The sequence below is a fragment of the Oryctolagus cuniculus genome, chromosome X, assembly GCF_964237555.1.
Source record: "Oryctolagus cuniculus chromosome X, mOryCun1.1, whole genome shotgun sequence".
Classification (NCBI taxonomy): Eukaryota; Metazoa; Chordata; class Mammalia; order Lagomorpha; family Leporidae; genus Oryctolagus; species Oryctolagus cuniculus.
In genome coordinates, this window is record NC_091453.1 from 5,062,913 (window position 1) to 5,085,893 (window position 22,981).

The following is a 22,981-nucleotide window of genomic DNA, read 5'->3' on the forward strand; positions in this document are numbered from 1 at the left end:
CCCAGAGAGACCACAGCAGCAGATACAGCAAGTTAGTGCCCAGTGGGTTAGGATAAAGTCTTCATAGAACCCCATGCACTACCCTCAAAGACTAGGAAAGTAAGAAGGAACACTTGGTTTTACTTGGGTGTTTCAAGCCTTGGACCCTCTGATAGGTAGACAGAAAATACTAGAAGCATGATTGATATCCTGGAGCACTATACATGCCAGTGTAGTTATCACTTGTTAAAACATTGAAATGGGTTGAGAAATAGCTGATGTTTCTGCCCAGCTCTCCCAACTGCCTGGGACTCTTCCCTTGGACAACCCCCCCTACCCAAGATTCCATAATCCAGCTGCATAAGGGTGACCTGGAGAAAGGATAAACAAACTGTGGTCAATCTGTATAACAGAATACTACTCAGTAATAAAAAGCAATTAACCTCCAATACATACAACACCATGGATGGATCTCCAATTTTGCAATGTATTATGCTCAAGTAGAATGAGGCTGCATAAGGAATGCCCTACTCTGACAAGACCAACGTCATCTTTGATCCTGTGGTGCTTCACTGTCCCAGATGTTAGATATTTTGAGTACACCCCTGACTATAAGCAGTAGTTGCCTCAATTATGAAGTAGGATAGGGCCTACAGTCACACAATCAACAAAATTCTGTGTTTTCCACAAGAAATGTCAATGTACCTGAAGGTTTGCAGGGTCCTGGGCTGCAAAGGTGGTTGTGTCAAAGTTACTTGCGTTCACTCTGACCACGGCCAAAGCCAATGAAGGGGAAGTGAGACTTATGGTCTTGTTTGAAAAATTTAACTGCAAACCGATGTCATCCACGACTTTTAGCAATCTGTAGAGAGATGGCAATCGACATTTAGCACACCCACTTTTCTTTCCCCATTCTAAGCAGAACATAGAACAGCAACTTGAAGTCATTATGAACCTAGAACTTGGGAGAAAACTACTTGACCCTAAGTCATGTCAGCAGCATCTTTAGCATTGGAGGGTCCCCTCTCGACAACACTTCAGTTTGCCAAGTCGTACCTTTGAGCCAGAGGGGCCAGCAAGGCGGGTGGAGAGCGAAGGAGTTTGCTGACTTGGTTTATCATTTCTCCCGCGTAGTCAGTCTCCAAGCTGCCCAAGGACAGAGCCTTCTCCATCTGGGACACTTGGTTCTCAAGATCAGAAACACTGGTGATGTTGATGATGTCTAAATCAAAGTGTCAAATCATTTTATGAATACATTATGAGAAAAAAATCACTAATAAACAGACATAGACTTTGTGATCTGGCAAACTCACTCCTAAGCATTTGTTCCAGAGAAATGAGAACATATGTCTTGGGGGCCAGTGTTGTAGCATAGCGGGTAAAGTCACTGCCTGCAATGCCAGCACCCCATATGAGTGTCAGTTTGTGTCTCGGCTGTTCCACTTCTGAGTCAGCTCCCTGCTAATGCCCTGGGAAAAGCAGTGAAGATGGCCCAAGTGTTTGGGCCCCTGACACCCAACTGGGAGACTTGGGTGAAGCCCCTGGCTTGGACCTGGCTCAACTGCAGCCATTGCAGCCACTTGGGAGTGAAGCAGTGGATGGAAGATCTCAATCTCTCTCTCTCTCTCTCTCTCTCTCTCTCTCTCTCTCTCAAATCTTTAAAAACATTTTTAAATGAAAAAAACTGCCTTAAGACGTGCTCATGAATGCTTATAGTGGCCTTTCTTATAGTAGTTGCAACACAGAAGCAGCCCTAAATGTTCACCAACTGGAGAATGGGTCAACACTGTGGTGAACCCATAGAGTAGAACATTAATCAGATCTCCAATTTTGATACATTATACTAAGTAAAAGAAGTCAAACTCAAAGACCATCTACTGTTTGACCTTCTTCACACGACATTCTAAGAAAGTCAAAATTATAGGGAAACAAAACAGATGAGCAGTGACCAGGGGCTGGAGACAGGAGTAGGTGTTGATTTCAGATGGACCTGAGAGGACTTTGGAGAGTAGTGGACAAGTTTTGTATCTTGATTGTAACCATGGTTACACGGTTGTGAATGTTTATCCAACTCCAGCAAACTGTTAAACATTTCATTTATCCAGAGTTGGGAAAATGTTACTGTATATAAATTATGCTTCTATAAGCCTAACTGAAAGATGCAAATTGGTTATTTAGTGTATATTTATATAAGCACAGTATACCTGTATTTATGTCACGTGTACAGGATGTTATGTGGGTACCTGGTAGTTCTTTTGTGAAAAAGAAACTATGTGGCGTCTTCAAAAAGTTCATGGAAAATACATATGATTGAAAAACAACGCATGAATTTCTGACCTTTTTGCACCAAAATCAACTTACCTTTGAATTCTACTTTTCCATGAAATTTTTGATATACCTTTGTATTATGGAGTTAACAGCTGGACTGTCACCTCTAAGTCCAACTTTTAATTGTTTTTAATTGGGAAGCAGTGATACAACCCTCTCTAACACAACAAATCCATTTCATCAGCCAGCATCCCATTTCCTATCTTGCATGTTCCTTTATAATCTTCATGTGTAGTTACACTGTTAGAAGCAGGCGGTGTAAACTACCTGCTACATGGCTATTTTCACTTCATGTCAACATTGGAAAAATGCCTCCAGGTTTCTGTAGAACTGTTGTGTCACAGTCATCGTGTTGAGGTGGCACACTTTATTTCATCATTCCTCTCTTGTGGAACCATTAAGTTTTATCTACTTCTTAGCTACCAGGTAATACGCCAGTGTGCGTCTTTTGTGCGTTTTATCTCTTGGCTTCCATCGTCCCAGGAGGGAGAGCACAGAAACAGGCGGCTACCTTGATGGTTTTGTTGGATAACCTGTTGGGCTGATTTTAAGAATCATCCAGGCTAATCAACTTCAACTTAACTTTATTCCTCACCAACCATTAAATCTTTGACAACTGCCATAATGATTTGGTATTTTGGTGTAAAATGTTCACATTTATTTAAAAATGTAAATACTAAGATGCATCAAGCCATTTGGCAGAGGCTCCACATCTCTTGAGGATGCTGGCACCATGGTAGAGGGAAGGAGGAACTACAACCTGAACTCCAATCTAATGTCCTGCAAAACCTGCCTTTGTGTCTATCCTCCAAATTCTAGGGGAAGACCTGCTGCTTACCCACTGAGAGTATCCAGAATTCTCTGTGCTTCTTTCCCTCTTCCCTTTGACTCTACCACTAAGTCCGCTCTGCCAGGAGCCCTTTGTGGTTTCCATGGCATTCTCATCGCAGCTGGTGTGATTGTTTTCATCTTTACATAGAGCAGACTAAGTCAGGAGGAGCCAAATAGCTTGTCCCTGATCACATTGCCTGTGCAGACCCAAAGCTTAGGTCTTTGGAGATTTTCCCTCCTCCCTACTGCTACCTTGGCTCTGTCACACTGAGACTAATTTTCAAGAACATCAATTTTTATTTTTGTGTTCTGTCTACATGGGACTACTTTAATGGTTCAAATGTTTTCTGATGATGACCTAGCAATCTGTAAAATGTCCATCTAGACAAATTGAGATCTGGGCTTATCCCTTAGAGCAATTTCTCCACTATCTTGGTCAAAACACTTGAATGTAGCCATAGCTATGACTACGAGTGCCTTGAGGAAAGCTCTAGAAATTGAATGTCATACAAGGAAAGGCTCAGTGTGGTCTTATCATGGATATCTCGGATCTGCAGCTGGTAGCTGCATCTCAAGGAGCCAAAATCCCAACCAGCACAAGAGCGGCTTGGCTCCACATACTTACTTGTCTTGTCAGGCAGTGCGCTGGTGGCATTTGCAGGTGCAGCCTTGGTAGGAGAGGAAAACGAGGACTTCACGGGTGGTGGAGTGTGGGAAAGATTGGTTTGGGGTACAGGGGGAGAGAGAGTTCCAGATTGAAGTGGTGGCAAACCAATAGATGGGTGGGAAGCTACAGGAGCTGAAGGCTGGGGAGGAGCAAGGTGACCCCTCCCTGGTGCAGAGTGAGCTTTCTGAGTCACCTGTAGATTATCTACAGGCTCAGCCATAGAGAAAGCACTGGATACTTGGGAAACGACAGTGGCCTGAGGTCCAACTGGGAAGGGTTTGCTGGAAGAAGAAAATGGTGGGCCCTGTGGATGATCAGGAAGACAGACAACGGGATCCTGCAGATCACTGAAGGAAAAAAATCAGAGATGCTGGTGAGACACAAATGAGCTGCCCAGGGGCCAATCTCCCCTTCCTAGTGACCATCTGACACTGCCAGGTTGGTGTGATGTGGTTACATCATAGACCTGCCACTTCTGGCTTCTGCATTTCATGTCCTCTGTGTCCCTGCCACTGACTCCCTGGCCCTGGCCATTCCCATTTGCTACCTTTCAGAAAAGGAATTAGCAGTGAGGGAGGCTCTTTCATTTATCCTCAGTTCTCTGGGGCTCTATGCTTTATCAGTCGTAACTCAATGAAGGGAATTTTGCAATGCTTCCATGTGCTCCTGGGGAAGAAGATCTACTACATGCCACATGAGCCAACTGGCTTCCATAGACTAGAAATGTTCCTCAGTCAGTTTCGTACTGCTATGGCCATCAAGAAATGTTGGTTGAATGAAAACGTGAATCAAGGTGAACCCGAAGGGTTGGTGTCCAGCTTGTTAAGTCAGCTGGACCCTTGATGTTGCTTTAGCTCAGTGGTTTTCAAACTTGCTGTGCATGAGAACAACCCAGAGAACTTCACAGGTATAATTTCCATGGTCTACTCTTCAGTGTGTGACTCAGCTCATCTAGGGATGAGGTGGGTGCTTCCAGGCACAAGGATTTTGTCAACATTCAGGTGATTTCCATTGCCATCAAGGTCAAAAAGAACTCATCTGCTAGCTGGTACAAGATCCGTCAATCTTGAGGGATCTTGTGGGGAGGAGCAACTTAGAGGAGACAACAAATTATTACCCAGGAAGCCTTTGATGGATCCAGTTTTAGATGGATTTAGAACACTGACGAGAGTGTGTTCTTGGAGCTTCTCTTGGGTGAGAGGAAGGAGTATTAGGATGAGAGGCCTAAGACAAGTCTCATTTGTAAAAAGAAATGCTTAGGCCTGACTGGCCAGTCACTTGGCCCAAGGCCGCTCTGCACCCCTGAGGTTCAGGGCAGCAGTGAGGACATGGAGGTACAGAGTGTCAGACAATCAGAAATCTTGGTTTGGGCTCTAGTTCTCACTATCACTGCCGCATCGCCGAGACTCCATTCTCTAAATCGTGTACTATTGCAACCCATCTGGCCAAGTTGTGGTAAAGGTGCTTTGCAATGCATAAATTAAAGCTTCTCTGGGTTATCTGGGAGCCTGCAGAAGCCGAATCCACAGGCTCCCCACTCCTTGGCCTCTACCATATATAGGGTGCCTTGAACCCCACTTGTGCTAGTTGGAGCCCTCCGTCCACCACCCAAGACACACAGGAGACAGCAGTGGGCGATGCCACTGTGCTCACTGCTGCCAGCACTTCCATGCTAGTGCCTGACACCAGCTCACCTGGGTTCTGGTGGAGGGAGGGGGAGGCCTGGGTATCAGTAGTCATTTTCGTGTGCTTCCTTACAGATGGGTGGCCTACCTTTGCAAAAGCATACTCATCTTAAGTTTGGAGTTTAGGGAATTTGTCTGGGTAGAGACCTATATAATCACCACACAGAACAAAACAGAGCACTTCCACCACCTCAGAAGGCCACTTGGACACATGGGCATGCTTGCAAAGTGCCTCAGGTGTTTCTAATGTACAGCCAATCTGAAGACCAACGTACCAGGAAGACCCTGAGTGACCTTCTAGGTGTAGCCCAAGGGGTTCTCAATCTTGACTGTATATTAGAATTAGCCCACCAAGAGTTTTTTTTTTTTTTAAACCCAGACTAACTTGTGAAGGTAGGAGGGCAGGTATCAGTGCTTCAAAAATTCCCCAGATAACTCCAACACGCAGCCAGGGCTGAGACCTGCTGCCCTGCTCTGCCCTATGGACTAGAACAGATCCTCAGTCTTCAAGGTTGGGCCCACACACAAGCAGCACTGGCTTCACCTGGGACCTGGTCCGAAATGCAGGGTCTCAGACCCTGCCCCAAACCTGCTTGAATCAGCATCTGCATTTTAAACAGATGGATACACAAGAGCATGTTTGAGAAATGCTGGTCTAAACCACTCCCCAAGTTTACAGGGCTCTAATTCACCTCCTCATTTTTCCCCCAAGGCTTCACAGGTAAAACACCTGCCCTGGAGAGTGGCTACACAGCTAGCTGACGGAGCCCTGGCCAGACACTGGGTTCCCATTCTGCTCCCTTTTCTGCATTCTGCTGCTTTCCCATAGCTCTTTGAATGAGCTGCCATTGGGTCAAGAAGCAGAGGGCCTCAAAAGACTGTGGTCTTCAGATCTGATCCCAGTGTTTCGGGAAACTGTTCCCCAGATAGGCTCAACCCTCCAGCTTATTGGGACACGTGAAGTTTAATGGGATAAGGCACCCTTGACTTCATATGCAGAAAATGCTACAGACCCTTAACTAAAGACTCGAAGCTGTTCCTTGAAGCCCAGGATTTTAATACATCTGAGAAATGTGGCCTGGGAAGGGCGGACAGGTTACCCTGAGCCGCCTTTTCCGAGATGAGATGCTTCCCACTTTAGCAAAGCATGTTTTGTTTTTTCAAATACAATTTTTATCTGACTAGAAAATGCTGCAAAGTAACCTCCCCACACCCCACCGCCACCAAAAACAAAACCAAAAAACAAAAAAACCCCACTCCTCATGCCAGGAGGCAGGTTGATCATTGGGAACTATAGAAAGCATTTTTATGATTTTCCTTCCTGTGTGTTCTCTGTATATTTTATGTAGCTGTGGTCATATACATGACCATCCGTTTTTGGTTGTTTCGAAGCCTCCATCTCCCACAGTCACTCCATTGAGGCACTGCATGATTGTCACTAGAAGGCTTCTAAAAACCCTAATGCTTCAGCCATGTCACAGACCAATTAAATCAAAGTCTCTAATGGTGGTGATTGGGAATCGATATTTGTTACAAATTTAACTGAAGCCAATTTTAGGCTTCCAGAAAAGACAGTAGTGGGTTCAATGTCTTGCTCGCCCAGCTTCCCTCAATGTTAACAGCTAACATCCAGAGTTAGCCCAAATACCTATCAAAATTTAGTATGTAACAAAGGAAGCAACTGAAACCACTGGCGGAGTGGGGAAGGGGCTTCTTAATAAGTGGAGCTGGAGCCACGAGTAGACACTCAGAAGATGATAAAATTGGATCCATACCTCACACCACACACAAGAGGAAACACCAAGTGGACCTAAGTGTGACATGAAGCCGTAAAAGTGCTAGAAAAACGTAAGAGTATGGGGAGAGGCTTTCTAACTCTGTCTCCAAATTCACTGGCAAAATAAGATTAGTAAACTTCGTCAAAGTTTGAATTTACATGGCAAAAAGATAGTCAAAAGACAACTGATACCTTCAATAAAATATTTGCAACACATACCCCAGATAAAGAGTCAATATCTACAATACATCAAGTACTTAAAATGGATCAAATCCTCATCAGAAAAAAGGAGGAAAAGACATAAATGTACAACTCCTAAAGACACGAACATGGCCCCCAATACATGGGGGAAATATCAAACTCTGCCTTAATGAGAGAAATGCTATAATAACATTGAGCTATCAATTCTCAAACTGACAAAGTGTTTTTAAAAATGACAAAATGGGCCAGTGCTGTGGCATAGTAGGTTAAGCTTCTGCCTGTAGCTCTGGCACCCCATATGGGTGCAGGTTTGAGTCCTGGCTGCTCTACTTCTGATTCAGCTCCCTACTGATGGCCCAGGAAAGCCGTGGAAGTCGGCCCAAGTGCTTGGGACCTTGCACCCGCATGGGAGACTCAGAAGAAGCTCCTGGCTTCAGATAGGCCCAGCTCTTGTCGTTGTGGCCATTTGGGGAATGAACCAGCGGATAGGAAGACCTCTCTCTGTCTCTCCCTCTCTGTAACTCTGCCTCTCAAATAAATAAATCTTTAACAAAATAAATAAATAAAAGTGACAGCACAGGAGTGGGCATTTGGCCTAGCCATGAGGACTCTGGGGTACCTGCATCCCATATCGGGGTGTCTGGGTTCAAATCAGTTTCCTGCTAATGGAAACCCTGAGAGGCAGTGGTGACAGTGCAGGCAGCTGGGTTCCTGCCATCTGTGTGGGAGACCCAGATTGAGTTCTGCGCTCCTGGGTTTGGCCTGGCCCAGGTATTGTGGGCATCTGGGGGATGAACAAGTGGGTGCTAATTTTCACTGTTTTCTGCCTGTCTCAAATAAAATTATTTCTAAAACAACCATAAAACATCTGGTTGCTGTGTCTGTGGGGAGAGTCAGGATATTGTTTCATGTTCCCCAGGCCATCCTAACATACAGCCAAGATTGCAAGCCTTTGGTTTAAAGCAGTAGTTCAAATGGAAACTGCATGCAACAGAAAACTGCATCTTCCTGAACACGGCAAGCCCTTCTTCACTCCTGCAATGCCAAAAATAAGCCAGCATGGTGATTAAATGTGTTTTTTGCGTTGCGAGAAAGGTCAGCATGTTTACTACCTACCACTGCAGCTTTTCTAAGTCTTCCGGGGAGGAAGGGCAGGGTGTCCTGACAGAACAGCAGCACTGCTCTGGAGGAGAGAAAAGGGAAAGGTGAAAGTAGCAAAGCCGCACGGGAGACCAGACCCATCAGTGCCGCGCTTCTTCCCAAGGACTGCATTTAAAGAGCGATTGTCTAAAACAAGTGATAAAATGAATTGGACGTCATCATTTTGACAATTATGTGGCTTTTCTTTTGTCGTAGGCACACAATTATCAATCACTCTTCAGCAACTCCTGAGAGATTCAGAAGTAAATATATCCTGAGAACATTGTGCTAAGTGAAATCAGCCAGGCACAGAGACAAGGACCGCATGATCTCACTCATATGTAGAATCTAAGAAGTTGAACTCATAGAAACAGTGGAATGGTGGGGGGTGTGTGTGTGTGGAGAGCTGTTAGTGAGAGGACATAAAATTCCAGTTAGGAAGAGTAAGTTCAAGAGATCTGTTGCACAACATGGTGATTACAGTTACAATAGATTGTATAATTGAAAACTGCTAAGATTGGATTTTAAATGTTCTCCCCACACAAAAACAATGGTAAGCGTGTGAGGTAATGCATATACTAAATAGCTTGGTTTAGCTATTCCACAGCATATCAGAACATCACAAAACATGACAAAAACCATAAATATGTACAATTTTGACTCATCACTTATAAAAAAAGTAAGCATATCCCATTAGTCATCCATCTGACCCTCTAAACAATTCTTCCTCTCACTGGGGTTTATTTTATCCTATTTTCAAATACAATGTACTGAAACTGTAAGAAAGCAGGGACAATAACCTTCTAGGGCTCTTTAAAAATTGCCCATGGAGGAAGAAAAACAAAGCTGTAAGATATGTACATTTATCAATTATATTTTCAATTAAAATGACACATCACACAAGTCACGTGAAAATGAACCCAGCAATGGAGACAGACAACTCACCCATCGGTCGAATCTTTACTCCTTTCAAAGCAGCCATTATGGCACATATATTCATTGTTGTATTCAATTTTACTGTAAATGTACAGTTTTGTGTGCTGTAAAGACAAATACATGTAACCAGAATGTTAATCGGAAACCTCCCTACATATTTGTAACTGTTTTTGCAAATTCGGCTAAACTCTGAGTTAATTTGCAATGTCATCCCAATAAGCTTTGTAAACACCATCCACCGTGACTTTAAGGGTTACTGAGGTTCGCGTTCACTGATGTTGCAAAGCAGAGATGATCTGAGCGCACACAGCTACTGGGTCGTCTTGCCTGCCCGGGCAGGATTGAAAGTCAGCCGTAAAGCCAGCGCCTGACATCTACAGTCTCCCGCCTCTGCCAGCTCCTTGCCTGGTGTCTGCCATTTGATTCTGCTTCACGGGAGCCCTTTCACATGCCAACCAAGATGAACATCAGAGTCTCCTAAATCTGAAATCTCTGAGTCAATCCACATTATCAGATAACCAAGGATTGAAGACTGTTTCTCTTCACTTTAGCCTTGGATTAGGTCAAAAATTAATGTTGCAAATACGGAAAAGAAGTATAATGAACCAACTAAGTAGCATGAGTAGGGATTCAACATACAAGTCCATGGAAGGCTTGCCATTATTCGTACCAAGGAAAAGTGTGGTGAGTAGAAACTCTGTTTCTAGGACTGCGGCTCTCGCGCAACGCTCAGGGGTCAGGTAGTAAGATTGTTCTTCACAGCATTGGTTTATGCAGCTAGGACAGCCAATGGACACAGTGGAAAAGGAGAATCTGTGCAACCTAAGTAACTGTCCAACGATTTCGGATTCAGCCCCGCATGCCCTTTGAAATTTTTTTTGTCCTCTTTCCATTCTTTGCCTTCTCCCTCTCTGCTTCTTGGTCATACTGGTGATCCTAGGGGCTAAGGATCCTCAGCCTCCCAGAGCCAGAGTAAGTGGCCCACTAGCACACACTCCTCCTGTCCCCAGGCCTCAGAAAGAAATGAGAAGATGGACAGAGTGGTCAGTGTTTGGAAAAACTAAAATATATAAGTCCAAAATGTCACTAACATTTATTTTAGACGAACACCTTTGAACTTGCCATTTAACTAAGACTCCTTTGTGCTTTATTTCTCATGAACCAGGAAGTAATGATACTTAAGACACATTAAAGATGACTGACCTTTGGGCCTCTGCTGTAGCACACACTATAAAATAGGTCTGAAAGAAACAACAAATTCATATCACTGGGAAGCGTGAGAAGAGACGACCCAGGGCGAGTCAGAATCTCGGCACCACAAGAATCCCCAGGGCTCGCCTGATTCCCAGTCCTTCCGGACTTCTGCTGTATCACTGAAGCTCCCTACGCCTGTGAGCTGTGCTGGCAGACCTCCAGGGTCGCAAAGCTCACTGCTGCACGGGGCAGCTCTTTCTACTGGGGTTTTCATTTTAAGAGGCCTTACGTGAAGGAAAACTTACCTCCTTGGAACGTCTATTGCCCCCTGTTCTGATTTCTTTAGAATAATGGGAACCAGTTCATTCACTCTGCCATGGCAGATTGGAGGATTTGAATACCTATCTCCCCAGGAATGCACAACTCCATGCTTTCCCCCAAATAATGTCAATTAGAAACAAAGTACAGGGTGTATGTAATTACCTCACTTAGGGCTTGCAGGGTTTTGTTGAGCTCAGACCGTCTGTTACCAAAATGAGAGAAATTGACATTAAGGAGATCATTAGTGATGTGAAGTTGAAAGCCAGTTTTAGCAATTCAAACAAGCACACAGTGTTCACTTTGCAACTACACTGGGTAGATCAAGAGATTCCTATGTGGGGAAAACATAAATTATTGCTACAAAAGGGAAACTAACCCCTGGGAGTTAAGTGGGCTCTAGCCAAGAGCAAGATAGAAATGATGGCTGCCCAACCTTGTCATTCATCAGGCTGCTGCAATCCCCAGGCAGAGGGAGAGCCTGCCCAGGCAAAAATTTGAGAGGGGCAAGCCACTAACCCCGGGGGACCCTGTGTCTGTTTTCTTCCTCATTCTCTCAAGTAACCCAGCCTGCCCTTTTTAGCACTTTCCAGCCCTGTCTTCCCCTCTCACAACTCCCCTTTATGATTTTTTTCAGTCCAAAACTCCAATTCCACTCCACCAACACTTGTCTCTTCAGTGTGGCAAAACTTCAGAGCCTCTCATGAAATGAGGATGGAAGAATTCAAGTTGAAGAATGAACTCTGAGGTGGGCATTTGCCCTAGCAATCGACACACCCACATCCCATATGGATGCCCAACCCTGACTCCAGATTGCAGCTTCCTGCTGAAGTGGGCCCTAGGAAGTAGCATGTTCCCAGATCCCAGCTTTAGCCTGGCCTGGCCCCAGCTGTTGTGAGCATTTAGGGAGTGCCAGCAGACAGGAGCACTCTCTCACTCCTGTCTCTCAAATATTTGTCTTTAAAAATTCACTCTAAGGCAGTGGTTCTGAACCTGGGGTGGCTCTGACCCTCACTCCAAGTGGGGATGCATTTGGCATTGTCTGGAGACCTTTTTGGCTGTTACATTTGGGGAGGGTGTTACTGGCCATCCGGTGGGGAGAAGCCAGTACAATGCACAGGGCAGCTACACAAAGAGTCATTAGGCCTCAACTGTCAATAGCGCTGAGGTTGAAACCCTGCCTCAAGGAAAAGGAGACACTTGTCTGTGGCTCCAGCACAGTCACTGCTGCCCAGCTGAGCTCAGAGGCCACCTGCCTTCTGGGGTTTTCCACAGACCCTTCAGCCAGGTCTAACTGCTCCTCCTGCTCTGGGTTCAGACTCTTAGCTTATCCCTCATTGCAGGGATCCTATGGCATCGTTGTCATTGTTTGCATCCTGTGTCTTCCCCAGCAGACTGCAGAGGTCTGATTGTCCAAACCAGCCTCATGTTGGAACCACTTGGGCAACATTAAGTAGCGCTGACGCCTGGGTCTCAGCTCCCAAACAATGATTTCATTTCTACAGAGTGTGCCTGTGCCTCTGGATTTTGAAAGTTCCCATGGTGATTTTGGTACTTGGCCAGGGATGAGGACGACAAGTCTAGGCTTGCTTTTCCACCTCGGAGTTGAGTCTGCCCCTATTTGAATCCTAAGACCCAGTACGTAGTAGGTGCTCAACACATTCTGGGTGACTTTCCCTGAACTCAACTCTATTTCTAGTCTAGTAATTAAGATTAATGACTTACAAATATGCTAAGTAGCATTCCAAACTTTGAGAATAAAGAACTGTCTCCTATCACTATGGCTGTTTCTGCCCATCTAAACATGATAATCCTCCCAGGTCATTGATACCTTCTGCTTTTCATTTCCCATATGCGATATAACTTTGAAAAGGTAGGAAAGTGTGATTTTCATCAGCAGGTCACAGAATTGGCATAAAGGACACGAGCCACATCCCTGGACTCTATCCTCACTCTAGACTCGGTGTGCCCCGACGATGCTGGACATCCACCAGTTGGAATGGTATTCCTCTCTGCCTAGATGTCACTGAATCATCGGAAGCAAACAAATGCTAATTGGAAACAGGACCTGTCGGAAGGGATTTTTTTAAAAAAAAAAAAACTAGGGAAGTTTTAACTTCGTAGTGTCGTCACAGTCACTAGGTTTAGTTCATAAATTAACAGCCTCATCTGTGAGGGAGTAGCAAGGCTGAGTGTAGGTGAATTTCGTATCTGATGCTAGGCTTCCCTGGCACAAAGGCAAGGACAGGAAGGATCTGTGACCAGGGACAGTTGAGTAAGACTGCCTCCTGGCCCCCGCCAGCCTGCTGTGACCTCCTGTCTTCCTGAGGGGCAGCTCTATGGCACGCATTTCTCTTGTCTCTGCTCGTTCTTGCTCTTTCTAACAAAGATCTCGGACTTTGAATCGCCAGTGCTTCATGAAAGCATGCATAACAAGTGGCACACACGGAGTCTGACTGTGGACTCGTCTTCCCACCAGGCTGGATGTGAAGCCAGATGAAAACCCAAATCCCAGTTCAAATGAAGCGGTTATAGACTCTGAGCACCACAGTGAACAAACTGAGGGGACATTAGCTGATGACAGGTGACTATTGTTTACCAAAAACTCAAAAGCCAATCAGCTCTACAACACGGAGCTCGCTCGCTCTCTCTGTCCTATTTTTGGTTTCCAAAAGCAGACATGGCTCAACGACTATCTATCGTTGATGTCTGAAGTGTTAAATCAAACAGCAGGTTACTCACTTCAATTCACTTAGAGACAGCATTCCATTTAAGGTTCCATTAGCTCTATCTTGATTCTGTTAGAAGCATAAAATCATTAAGAATACAACAAACATCATTGGTGTGTCTTTTCTCACTTTTTACTCTCCGATAAGAAGTTGTTCTTTGGTTTTGGTAGCCACTGAAAGAATTACACCCCCAAAGACTGGATCTTAACTACACGGAATATTGTCTGTCAGTCAATTAAATTGCAGTTACATAGATAAGGGAAAGGGGAGGAAAAGTGGTTCTCAAAAGTTGATCCATAATGACTGAGCAAGTTTTCATTAAAAAATATTCTGAGTCAGCAGCTCTGATGTGCTAACTGCTATCTGTCTTCATTTCCAGGCTTCTCGGAACACTATTATAAAGATCCTTGCATGAAAGGTCCCAGATTGAAGTAACAAAGGGAAACTGGACAGTAGCCATCGCTGCCTCCTAGCACCCAACAGGTGGCAGGTGGTCAGGAAGTATTCACAGGCTGAACAAGCCATGTTTGGCTGGGAGCCTCTGATTGAGTCTGGGTTACAGGAAGACCGAGAGCCCTGTATCTGCGCCCACCATATGGTGAGCCTGCGCAGAGTCGGGCGATTCTGACCTTCGATATGTATAGTTCTGGTTGCTAAGAGTTTCTCATAGCTCTTCAAATTTTAACTGGCGATGAAAATGCATCACATTAACACTCTTACTCAGGAGTAGCAAACCTAGTAAAAACTAGGATATAATTAACAACAAAATTCCCTGATTATTTATGATTCCAAGCCCTTACCACAAAGCTGGGGGACTCCAAGATATGTTTTATTTCAGTTTGGTCATAAAAATAAGCGTGCCAAATGTTATAAGTAATTTGAACCTTAAATAAATCTTTTTAAAGAATAAATCTTGAAATACACATGAATTTGCCTTTTAAGACTGCAATAAGAAAAATGTTTAAAACCTACCTGGGTATTGTTGCTTTCTTCATCATACTGAAATGTTATTTCACCTCGAAAAAATGCTGAAAAGAAGTTTCCAAAAAGAAATTTGAGATTTGTACCCTGACAGCTCAAAGATTAATATAACATGTGAAAAGATGATCAAATTGCTTTGCAAACATTTCCTTGGATTCTTTGTTTTTATTTATATTTACTTCTTAATGATTAAGTTATTCAATAATTTTTGGAAAATATGAAGCATAAGTTTTATGTGGGGATTCAGAAAGACAAAGTTTGTTCCCTTATCAACAGGACTTTGTTTCCCTTAAAACTGCTAAGGAACTGTGGCTCTCACATGAATTTTTTAAAAAGGTCATTTAAGATGTTCTAGTTGCAGGTACACAGATAAAGGAGGGAAGGAAAAAGTGTTCTTGGCAGTTAATCAGCTTATGGAAGTCTATCTATTTTTTGCCAGTTTTTCTTTTTTGTATGTTGATTTCGCTTTTGAATACAGCTACCAATTGCAATATTTTTCCTAGCAACAGAGTTGATAACTTAAAGGGGGTGGCAGGGCAAATTCTTTATTCATCTGAACAACTCAATGCAGCTTTCATTCTAGAAACTGCAGAAAATTCTCTTAAAATGCTCACTTTGGGAAATACTGAACTCAATGCCGTTGAACCTGTATGTACATGGTGTGCTCCTAGGGGCTTTGTCTGGAAACAAATACAATAGAGACTACTAAACAGAAGAATGTGTCGGGAACTTCCTAAATCTGTAATGGCAAAAACGGGTCTGTTGAACAATGGGGTAAGGACGGCATATCAACTTGAGCAGGATTCAGCCTGAGTTGTGGTGTTTTTTTTTTTTTTTTTTTTTGACAGAGCTAGACAGAGAAGTCTTCCTTCCATTGGTTCATCCCCCAAATGGCCACTATGGCCGGTGCGCTGCACCGATCCGAAGCCAGGAGCCAGGTGCTTCCTTCTGGTCTCCCATGCGGGTGCAGGGCCCAAGCACTTGGGCCATCCTCCACTGCACTCCCTGGCCACAGCAGAGAGCTGGCCTGGAAGAGGAGCAACCGAGACTAGAACCCGGTGCCCATACGGGATGCCGGTGCCACAGGTGGAGGATTAGCCAAGTGAGCCACGGCGCTGGCCCCAATACTTGAGATTTTGCAGGCCGAATGGTCTCTGTTGCAGATACTGACAGAAGCCACAGTCAATGCGTAAATGAATGGGCATGGCTGTGTTACAAAAACAGGCGGCATGCCATATTTGGACTATGGGCAGCAGTGTGCCAACCTCCGAGCTAGAGAGTTGAAGGCCTCCTCATCTCCTCTTTTCCCAAATCCCAAAATACAACAGACTCCCGTAGCAGAGCACCCAGTGGTCCATTTCCACTTGAAAATGGTTAACAAAGTTGCCAGAACGATTAACATGACCTATCTCTCAACAACTTTTCCACTGAGAATGGCAACTTTTGTGTATTGATACTGAAATTTCAATTAACACAGAACATAATTATTAAAAGTAAACATGTGATATCAGCATGGAATTAGCCATTAAAATCTTGGCTTTTCAAAAGCTTATTTAGTGTGTGTGTGTGTATCGGTGTGCCAACACCCACAATTCCATTCTCTCATCCTCCTTGAGTACATACTGAGTTTCACAAATGTCCTGGGAGCACAGTGGTACTGCAGCAACCAGGAAGTCGCCACTTACTGACCCTCAGCTTAATTCTTCCTGGTCAACCCCCAGTTTCTTCACCAGCCTCCACTTCCCTTAATGAACCCAGACTGGAACCTGGAAGGAGTGAAAGTTTCTAGTTTCTGGCAGGATATGGTGGGATTTCTGGTGCCAAAAGAGTTGGTTCCCTGATGAGGTTGTTTTCACCAGACACTAAAACAAATGGTCAATTCAGTCACTTAATTGCGGAAAACATTACTGCAGCAAGCTTCTTGGCACCCGTTATTCAGGATGACCAGTTTTTTTTCCCCCCTACACGTTTAATTTTCAAACAGTTATCAAACATCACCTAGACACAACACTGAACTAGACGTTAGTCACCAAGACGGAGGAAGCTCAAAAATAATGATATTATGGGGTGGTCCATAAAGAGAAGGAAGGGGGAGAGAAGAGTTATACAACGCACGAAAATGAAATGGATCCAAGAGGTTTTTTTCTTTTAATCAAAACCAGCTAATACCTTCCTCTCTGTCTACATGGAAAGCTCGCGTGAGCAAATCTCACATTTACACAATAGAAAGCGTTTAGGGAACATTGTTTTCCTATTTTCTAATTTATCCAACTTAACTAATTTTACTTGAAATTGTCACCTATGTGTGTTCCTGCAAATTATTGTTAAAAGGAACAGAAAAAAAATTATAAACATTCCCATAATGATTGTTTACCATTTTGTGACTTTTGCATCATAAAATACCATGTTGCCTTCCTCTTCTCTCTTCCTGCCAGTTCTTCCCTGCCACACCGTATTTTTCTGTTTTTCACATTTGCTTTCACTGGCTTTAACAAGGAAAGGAGCCCACAGAGCCAAATCAATGTGAGAAAAGTGTTTGTTTCATTCCTCTGGCCCACAGAAAAGAAAATATCCTTATTTCAAAAATAGAATGTTCTCAGGAGATTTCCATCTCAATTTTTAAAAATAGTGTAAGTCTTAGTTAGGAATGGCAAAATGAATACACTATAGACACTCCTGGAATTGGCATCCATTTAAACTAGGTGTATGTGAGGTTTCCTCTTTCTAGCAGGCCAACTGGTTTTATTCTTAGCAAAAGAGAACATCTGGTTTCAAAGCTGTTATACTTAAGGTCCTATGGAAACGCTTGAGGGATTTACATAGAAGTGACCTTTCAATAATCAGTAATTTCATTATGTTCACAAGTAAACTAAGGGTATGCATTGTGTATTCAAAAAGTGAAAAGTATCTGTTGTAGAGCTTCATGTATTTTTTCTTTTTAAGATTTATTTTATTTATTTGAAAGAGTTACAGAGACTAGAGCCAGAGAGAGAGGTCTTCCATCTGCTGGTTCACTCCCCAGATGACCACAATGGCCAGAGCTGAGCTGATCCGAAACCAGGAGTGAGGAGCTTCCTCCAGGTCTCTCACATGGGTGCAGGGGCCCAAGGACTTGGGCCATCCTCCACTGCTTTCCCAGGCCACAGCAAAGAGCTGGATTGGAAGTGGAGCAGCCGGGACTTGAACCAGCGCCCATATGGGATGCTGGCACTGCAGGCTGGGGCCTTAACCAGCTGAGCCACAGTATCTTACATTAAGGAAGTTAATCCATCCTCTTGCTAGACAATTTGCATATCTAAAATTTGTTTTTGGTTTCATTAGGGACTCTGAGTAGCTAGGTGTTATGAAAAGAGCAAGAGAGAGTTGCACATCACACCACATCAGGAGAAAAGCCATTTTTGCTATGGAGCTGATTTTATCAGGTAGTGTGTAACGGGCACAAGAACTAACCTGAGTCATTGCAGATGGAGGACAAATTGCAGATATTTTTCTGAGGTTTGATTCCTGCAAAGAAAACACAACCCAGCCGGTTAAGCATGTGAACATTTGCACTTACAGATTACATTGTCAAGAAAATTCACGAATTTAGGTATCAAATATGGACCAAAAATATTAATAAGCTGGATATATTGGCTGGATGAAGTCCACATGACCAAATGAATGAGTTTTCATTTCTTAGTTGGTCAGCTATGGAATTTCTCTACTACTTCCTAGTATGTCAGTGTCTGACCCCTAACTCCTCTGTCAAATTTCTTTAACCCCTTCCAAATTAGCCCATCTCCTGTCCAGTATAAACACAGCACCATGACCACAAATCAAATAGAGATTTGAAGTGGAATGGCCTTTAGCTCACAGAGCCTCCTTCCTCTCTATGGACTCCCCTACCCAGAACACCCTAATGTTGGTCCCAGCCCTTTAGGCAAATGTATATAGGAAATATCGTTAATGTCATGATATCATCTCATGAGCGAACACTAGAAAACTGAAAGTATCTTTGCTGAGCACCTAACATATTCTCTAGGCTTTAGGGAGTTCCAGATACAGACCTTGCCCTCTAGGAGCTTACAATCCAGTGGGTGATGCTGGCCAGTAAATAAGACGTTTTAGTGAGGGCACAATGGAGTGATGGCCAGGACACAGACATGCAAAAGAGGCAGGGGTGAGTGGAAGCTGAAATGAAGCCGCATTAGAACAAAGACCTTCATGCACACTAACCTGAGAAACACTTTCTCCTTTGGCGACAGGAGAAGTGTACCCCACCTTTGATGTAAAAAACGCTCAAGGTTCATTTCTGTAAGAATCTTTCCTTCATTAATCACATCGTTTTGGTGAAGCATGAGAGATGCATAGTAAACAGGAGGAGCAGATGCTGATAATGTACTTAGCAAGGGGAAAACGGTTTCCACTAAGGGATATTTGAGTCTCCTTGTTAGGCCTTGTTTGGTCAGGATTATGTATGCAATGCCCAATCGCTAGCTTATTTCCATTGTACATTAGGAGTCCTTAGTTTGTTCACTAAGCTTTTCATTCTATCATCTGTCATCTTTCTCTAAATTGTTGCTGTACCTCCACCTTTAGTAATGAGTGTCTTTTTGCTGTTCATTAATAGAATTTTCTATTTCTGGGGCTCTTATCTTCAATCTCTCCCAAGTACATGACCATTGATCATTCCTGAAGAAATGATCATGAGGAAGAAAGCTTTGTTTGTCAAGGGTCAGATAATATCTTAGGCTTTTGTATATCCATTTGGTCTGTGCCGCAACTATTCAATTCTGCTATTCTATGTAGCAAAAAGTAGCCATAGAAAATATGCAAACAAATGGGCATGACAACATTCCAATAAAACTATTTATAAAAATAGGCAGTGAACTAGATCTGGTCCATTGGCAACAGTTTGCCAGCCCTTGCTTTAAGTCCAAAGCCGTTGTTAAGCATGTCTTGTGTGCCTCACCTTGCATCAGGTACTCAAAAGTACGTCCGCTCTTTGATTTAAAGAGTTGAGGTTGACCTCTCCTATCTCCCATGCCCCTTCATGTCAGAAATGCTCATATAATCAATTGTCTTTATTTGCATGCACGTTCATGTTATCTGTTTGCTTCGTCTCCTCTTTAGACTAGAAGATTCTTGAGGATGGGCACTGTGCCTGCTTATTAGATAGTCCCCAAACACCTAATTCAACTTCAGGGACCCCGTGTATAAACATCTATTCGTCAAGCAGATTTCATTCTTACAAAGTAGGAAAAAAGATAAATCATTAACACCAGCCATTTCTTTAATTTTATTTAGTCATAAAAAGCTCAATATTGATAATAAGTCATACCTGAGGCATTGAAGGTTTTTACTATAGTGATTTTAGTTTTTTCTGTAAAGAAGCAATTTAAATATTAGAGCAGAACTGTTGCTTGTTTTTAAAAAACAATTTGCCATGAGTATCACTTTAGTGAAGTGCTACGAAAATCATACTGTTGACACCTTTAAGACGCTATCGGTCCTCTCAACAGAATGAACAGGAATCGCATACATGGATCATGTAGCATTGCCATGAGGGAATCTGGGAGCTGGATTCCCACGTCTACCCAGTGAGATCACACTTATCACATTCCACGGATGTGTAATTCTATTTAAGTTTCCGTGCACTACTGCTAGACCAATGAATGAGAAATTTACATGTCATAAATGTGGAATTAAGTTGCTATAAGAACTTAAAGGTGCAGGTTGTAAATTGCAAGTGATTCAGAGTAAAAACTAATATGAAACAGTATACATGAGATCTAAAATATCACTAGTATGCAATCAAGTGTCCTGCTATTTTAAGAGTTAATACAATGTTATTCCCATCATATTGACACACAAAACTATTCTCAGAACAGTCGAGGCCATCTAACTATGGTTGCAAAACCCATAGCAGGACCAGGACTGTTCAAAGTCAAGGACTCACAGGCAAATATTAACATGCTTGGAAGGAAGACACTCTGTAAATAACCTGCCAACACACATGGGGACAGAGGCCATGGTTCCTTCCCCAGATAATGGAGAATAGGTTCAGAAATCCATGCTGTGAGGGTGGCCAATTAGAAAAGACTGTGTTCAGGACACAAATTTGCAAAGATGGGCAAATTCTGAAGAAAAGGGCAAGCTCTTAGACTCACTTGAATGCTGACATTACCCTGGCAGTTTCATAAACTTCACTTGTGTGTGCCATGTTACTGATGAGTTTGTTTCAATATGTGACCCATGGACAATGACTGGTGGCAATTATAGAGGCTGATAGCATTTTGCTTTATGATAAATGATCCCGTCAATATATTATTTTGTTTGCTCTGATATTTTCTTTTTAGGGCAACCAAAACACAACTGTGGAATGAACTTTTGGTTTTAGTAACCGAAGTGCTTTCAAGGGAAAATGTTTAACCTCACTAATAATCAAGAATGAAAAGTAAAACCTAAGGAACTGAGAGAAAGAGTTAACGATATATGACAGTCTCAGCAAAGGTCTGGTGACAGTCATTCTCATCTGCTGGCAGGAATGTTGCTAGGTACAACCCTTCTAGAAGGTAATTGGGCAGTAGCTATCAAGGGTCTTAAAGTAGTCATACTGCTGACCCATTTTGACCAATCCTTGGAATGTAGCCTATGGAAATCAAGGATGAGTGCAAAGATGTTGGCACCAGGATGCTCATTGCAACAACTTTTATTAAAAAAAAATGGCTTTAATGTTCAACATATGGTACACAATGGGATATTAAATCATGAATAGAAAGGGATATTGGAAAATACTTACAATTTAATATTATGTCAAAGGGTAAGATGAAGAAGACCTATGTAAACTGATCATTTTGCAAAGGACATACAGAGTATTTGCATATAAAATACATCTATGTGATACTAGATGGAAATATACTGAATGGTTAACAGTAGTCCTAGGAGAGTAACATTAAAGATAACTTCTATTCTCTTTGTGTTTCTCTATATTCTCCATTATTATAAACTAATAGGTATCACTAGTCAAATCAGAAAAATAATAGATGCTATCAGAAAAATAATAGATGCTATTTTAAGTGGAGTGTTATGGCTGTAACAGTTTAAAGTTTAGGGGTGTGGTGACCAGAGAATCATAGGTCAATGTCAACATTAGAGGGGTGTAATAAATCAATAGGTGAAGGCACAGGATAGAGTGGGCAAGGAGACAAAAGAAAGCTCTTTACTAACCCAATGGACCACACAAGTGAGAAACTCAAGAAGCCATAGAACACAAGCCTATGACTTCAAAAATAACTTGACATTACCTGTTTTGTTTAATGTAGATAATACACTTGATGTGGCATCTGCAATAAAATTCAAAAGTTAGCATAACTACTGGCATGGTTAATAAACATGCATCTTCCCAAATCCTTAAACGTTTTGGTTCTTTCTAGATCTAGGAGAAAATTTTGCAAAAGCCATCTGAAAAGGTAGTTGAATATAATGTTCAAGAACTTCAAATTTAAGCTTGAACTATTTAAAATTGCTTTATAGGAGTGTGCACTAGTAAGAAGCATCCCTAGGGCTACATATTAAAGTAATTGCTGCCCATCCCCTCTTCACTCCCCATTCTCCAATCCCCAGAGACAAAAGTCCTCTCATATAAAATGTTTCCTGAAAGCAAGTTGTGCGTCTAATGTACAGCAACACACCTATAGTGATTGACTTTAAGTAAACTCATCTACACTGTTTAAAATGTTCCTCTTCCCTTCTGTTGTGATAAAAGTCCCACAGGGATGTGATAGTTCCAGCATCACTACTAACTTTCATATATAGCCCTGTGGGTGCTTGCATTTCTCACACTGGCATGCTCTTATACAGCAATTTTAAATAATTCTAGTTGAAATCTGAAGTTCTTTAAACATTGCATTCAACTATTGGGAAAATCTCATTTGGATCCTGCTTGACTTATAATCAAACTTTACTTTAACTGGTATTCCTTTAAATGAAAATCATCCTAGAATTTACTAATCTGGGTGCAATGTTAGGAAAACGAATCTCACACGCACACACACACACACACAATGGGACCCAAAACTGCTGCCAAAGCTAAATGGAAGATATTCTTTTTCACTGTAAAAGGTCATTGTACATAAAAGTGGCAACATTTGGTCTTTCCCACTGGGCCAAATACGAATTTAAACCAGTTTTGGTCGGTATGAGCTGCATCTATGATTGCTTAGCTCCTTAACCA

At 42.7% G+C, this 22,981-nt stretch overlaps 1 protein-coding gene across 17 annotated transcripts in view; it reads right to left on the reverse strand.

The window, feature by feature from the left end:
• Positions 1-22,981, reverse strand: part of ADGRG2 (adhesion G protein-coupled receptor G2) — a 102,138-nt gene that overhangs the window by 14,231 nt on the left and 64,926 nt on the right. For 11 of the 17 annotated variants that reach the window (XM_051826977.2, XM_051826972.2, XM_017349819.3 and 8 more), the window contains 12 exons: positions 22,053-22,091; positions 20,087-20,128; positions 18,217-18,270; positions 14,758-14,813; positions 13,799-13,854; positions 11,222-11,261; positions 10,748-10,785; positions 9,554-9,648; positions 8,585-8,651; positions 3,764-4,152; positions 1,036-1,201; positions 685-841 (listed from right to left, as the gene is read on the reverse strand). In XM_051826977.2, coding sequence (XP_051682937.2) covers positions 685-841; positions 1,036-1,201; positions 3,764-4,152; positions 8,585-8,651; positions 9,554-9,648; positions 10,748-10,785; positions 11,222-11,261; positions 13,799-13,854; positions 14,758-14,813; positions 18,217-18,270; positions 20,087-20,128; positions 22,053-22,091 — 1,199 coding nt within the window. The remainder of the gene's footprint in view (positions 1-684; positions 842-1,035; positions 1,202-3,763; positions 4,153-8,584; positions 8,652-9,553; positions 9,649-10,747; positions 10,786-11,221; positions 11,262-13,798; positions 13,855-14,757; positions 14,814-18,216; positions 18,271-20,086; positions 20,129-22,052; positions 22,092-22,981) is intronic. The other 6 variants (XM_017349820.3, XM_017349818.3, XM_051826982.2 and 3 more) reach the window with 1 other exon arrangement.